We start from the raw sequence: 2,374 nt of genomic DNA on the forward strand, positions 1-2,374 counted from the left end.
TAATAATAATAATAATAAGTGAGCCTTTATTTATAGATTTACATTTCTTATATACAAGAACAAAGACACAAACTTGTATTTACAGTAACACTTAACTTTACATCCTTAACAGATTTGTCAAAGTACTTAAATATGATAGGTTTTCGATTTCTCGTTTTAATTATATTAAGTATGTTTTGTTTGACTTAACTTTTGTATTTTCCTTACACGACTAAGACTAAAATTAAGCTAAAACTAAAAAATAAATAAAGAAATTATACAGAAAATAAATATTACATTCAGTTTAAACTTATTTGTTGATTAGCGATACGATGATTTCGTATCGTTTGTAGACTTTCGTAATAAGTAGTCTTTTCATTTACAAAAAGTTCATTCCTCTTCGAAAGATAGTGTAAATAAGATGGAGGCTTACTTTTGTAGTAGTCTATGTTTATCATATCGTTATCATTATAATGAATAGTTATTTGATTTTCGTTGTTTACTTTGTCTATGAACTTAAGAGCGAATTTGATAAAATCATTTTGAATAGGATTAATTTTACATTTTTCATATAAATGTTCATTTCGATAATATTTAACACTGTTAGGTCTACGAAACAATCCTGAACATGATCTTAGAATTTTTCTTTCTAATTTACTTATCAATTCTATTTGCGCTTTGGATACTTGTAACCAAATGGGACATGCGTACATGGCTATTGGTTTTATGATTTGTTTATAAGCTAAAAGTTTTATCTTTTCATTTATTTTCCGGTTAAAAAAGATATTTTTTAGTACAAAATATGCTGCAAGCATTTTTGCTTTGATATATTGCAAATGAAAGTTAAATTTAAAGTTTTTAGTAAAATAAACGCCTAAATATTTTAGGTGTGCGATTTTAGGTATTAATTCATTGTTAAAGACTAATTCTATATTAAAGCAATTTTTCCGTACTCTACGTTTGGTTTGGAATATATTTCCTACTATCGCTATTTCTTCCGATTTATTTGTATTTATCTTTATTTTCCATTTGTTGGTATATTTAAGTATTTTTTCAAGATACTCATTCAATTCAATTTGAGCAAGGGAGGTAATTTGTGTGTGTGTTCTAATTAAAACATCATCAGCGAACTGTGTAACTTTAATGTCAAGTGAACCTTGATGAATAGGGAAATCAGCAACATATAGAATAAATATTAGACAAGACAATACAGACCCTTGAGGAGTGCCAGCTTTTGCTATGTACAGATTCGAAAATGTATTATTAACTTCTACTTTATATGTTCTGTTGCTTAAGTAATTTAAAAGAAATTTGCAAGTGATGTCTTTGAACCCCATTGAGTGTAATTTATATATAAAACCGTTTATCCATAAGGTGTCATAAGCTTTTTCAAAATCTAGGGTAATAAGATGAGTAGGTGTATTATTATTTAAATTTATAGCGATTTCATCCGCTACTTTAAAAAGTGCATGAGTTGTTGTGCGTCCACGCCTAAATCCAAATTGATTATTTAGATTTATTTCTAATTCTTCAGCTTCTTTTTCTATTTTTAAATATTTTATTTTCTCAAACACTTTCGCTAAAGATGAAATTTTGCTGATTGGTCTGTAATTGCTGATAATTTTTTCATCTTTTAATGGTTTAGGGATTGGTAGCAATGTTGCTTCTTTCCAAACTTTAGGCATGTAACAGTTATTTATAATATGATTAAAGAAAGAAGTAATGGTTTTACAAAATTTTTCACTTTTAGCTATTTTTTTTAATAGAAAATTTGAGACCTTATCATTACCTGATGATTTTTTGTTATTTCTAGATTTAATTGCATAAGTAACATCCGATACCTTGATGAAAGGGGAGTCGGGGAAAGTATGAAAGTTTCCTGCTTCATTTTGATCTGTTGTTGCAAAATTTATGATACATTCGTTGCTAAAGTTGTTGTTGACAAATTGGTTTACCATTTCATCGAAAACAGGATATCCCATATTTATTGTGATTAAGTGCGATTTTTCAAAATTACTAGCAAAAGCGTTAGCTTTGTCTGTATCTGATGAAACAGTTGATCCATTACTGTTGTTTACTACGAGTGTTTTCGGCATAGTTAATCGTTTTTTATAGTTTGAAATTTGTTTAAAATTTTTAAAAACATTGTTATCAAGTTTAAGATTTTTGAATTTATTTTCCCAGTAAATATTGTAATCGTTGATTATTGAATTAAACGTCATATTAGATATAAGTTTTAACTGTGTTTTGAGGTAGTCTGAATTTGGTGAGTTTTTATTTCGAAATAATTGGCGTCTTACAGTTTTTTTTGTTTTAAGAAGTTTTAGTGATTTTTCAGATAATGTAATTAAAGTTGAATTATTTATTGTAATTGTTGGTGCATGTAGGTTTATTG

General features: G+C 27.1%; 1 protein-coding gene across 1 annotated transcript; it reads right to left on the reverse strand.

Moving 5' to 3' along the window:
• Nucleotides 1–362: 362 nt before the first annotated feature.
• On the reverse strand, nt 363–2,075 carry LOC119669440. Its single transcript, XM_038079333.1, has 2 exons — nt 1,769–2,075; nt 363–494 (listed from the first exon to the last, which is right to left on the reverse strand). Exons 1-2 carry the CDS (start codon nt 2,073–2,075, stop codon nt 448–450), a joined length of 354 nt encoding a protein of 117 aa, XP_037935261.1. The 3' UTR covers nt 363–447.
• Between the last annotated feature and the right edge of the window lie 299 nt (nt 2,076–2,374).

This window comes from Teleopsis dalmanni, chromosome 1 (assembly GCF_002237135.1).
Source record: "Teleopsis dalmanni isolate 2A chromosome 1, ASM223713v2, whole genome shotgun sequence".
In the NCBI taxonomy this organism is placed as follows: domain Eukaryota; kingdom Metazoa; phylum Arthropoda; class Insecta; order Diptera; family Diopsidae; genus Teleopsis; species Teleopsis dalmanni.

Excerpts from the sequence above, each read along its gene's own strand:
- LOC119669440 (XM_038079333.1), bottom strand. The coding sequence starts at position 2,075 with ATGCCGAAAACACTCGTAGTAAACAACAGTAATGGATCAACTGTTTCA. Across the intron at positions 495-1,768 it reads AAATAACAAAAAATCATCAG|TTCATAGACAAAGTAAACAA; the intron begins GTAATGATAAGG and ends TTCGCTCTTAAG.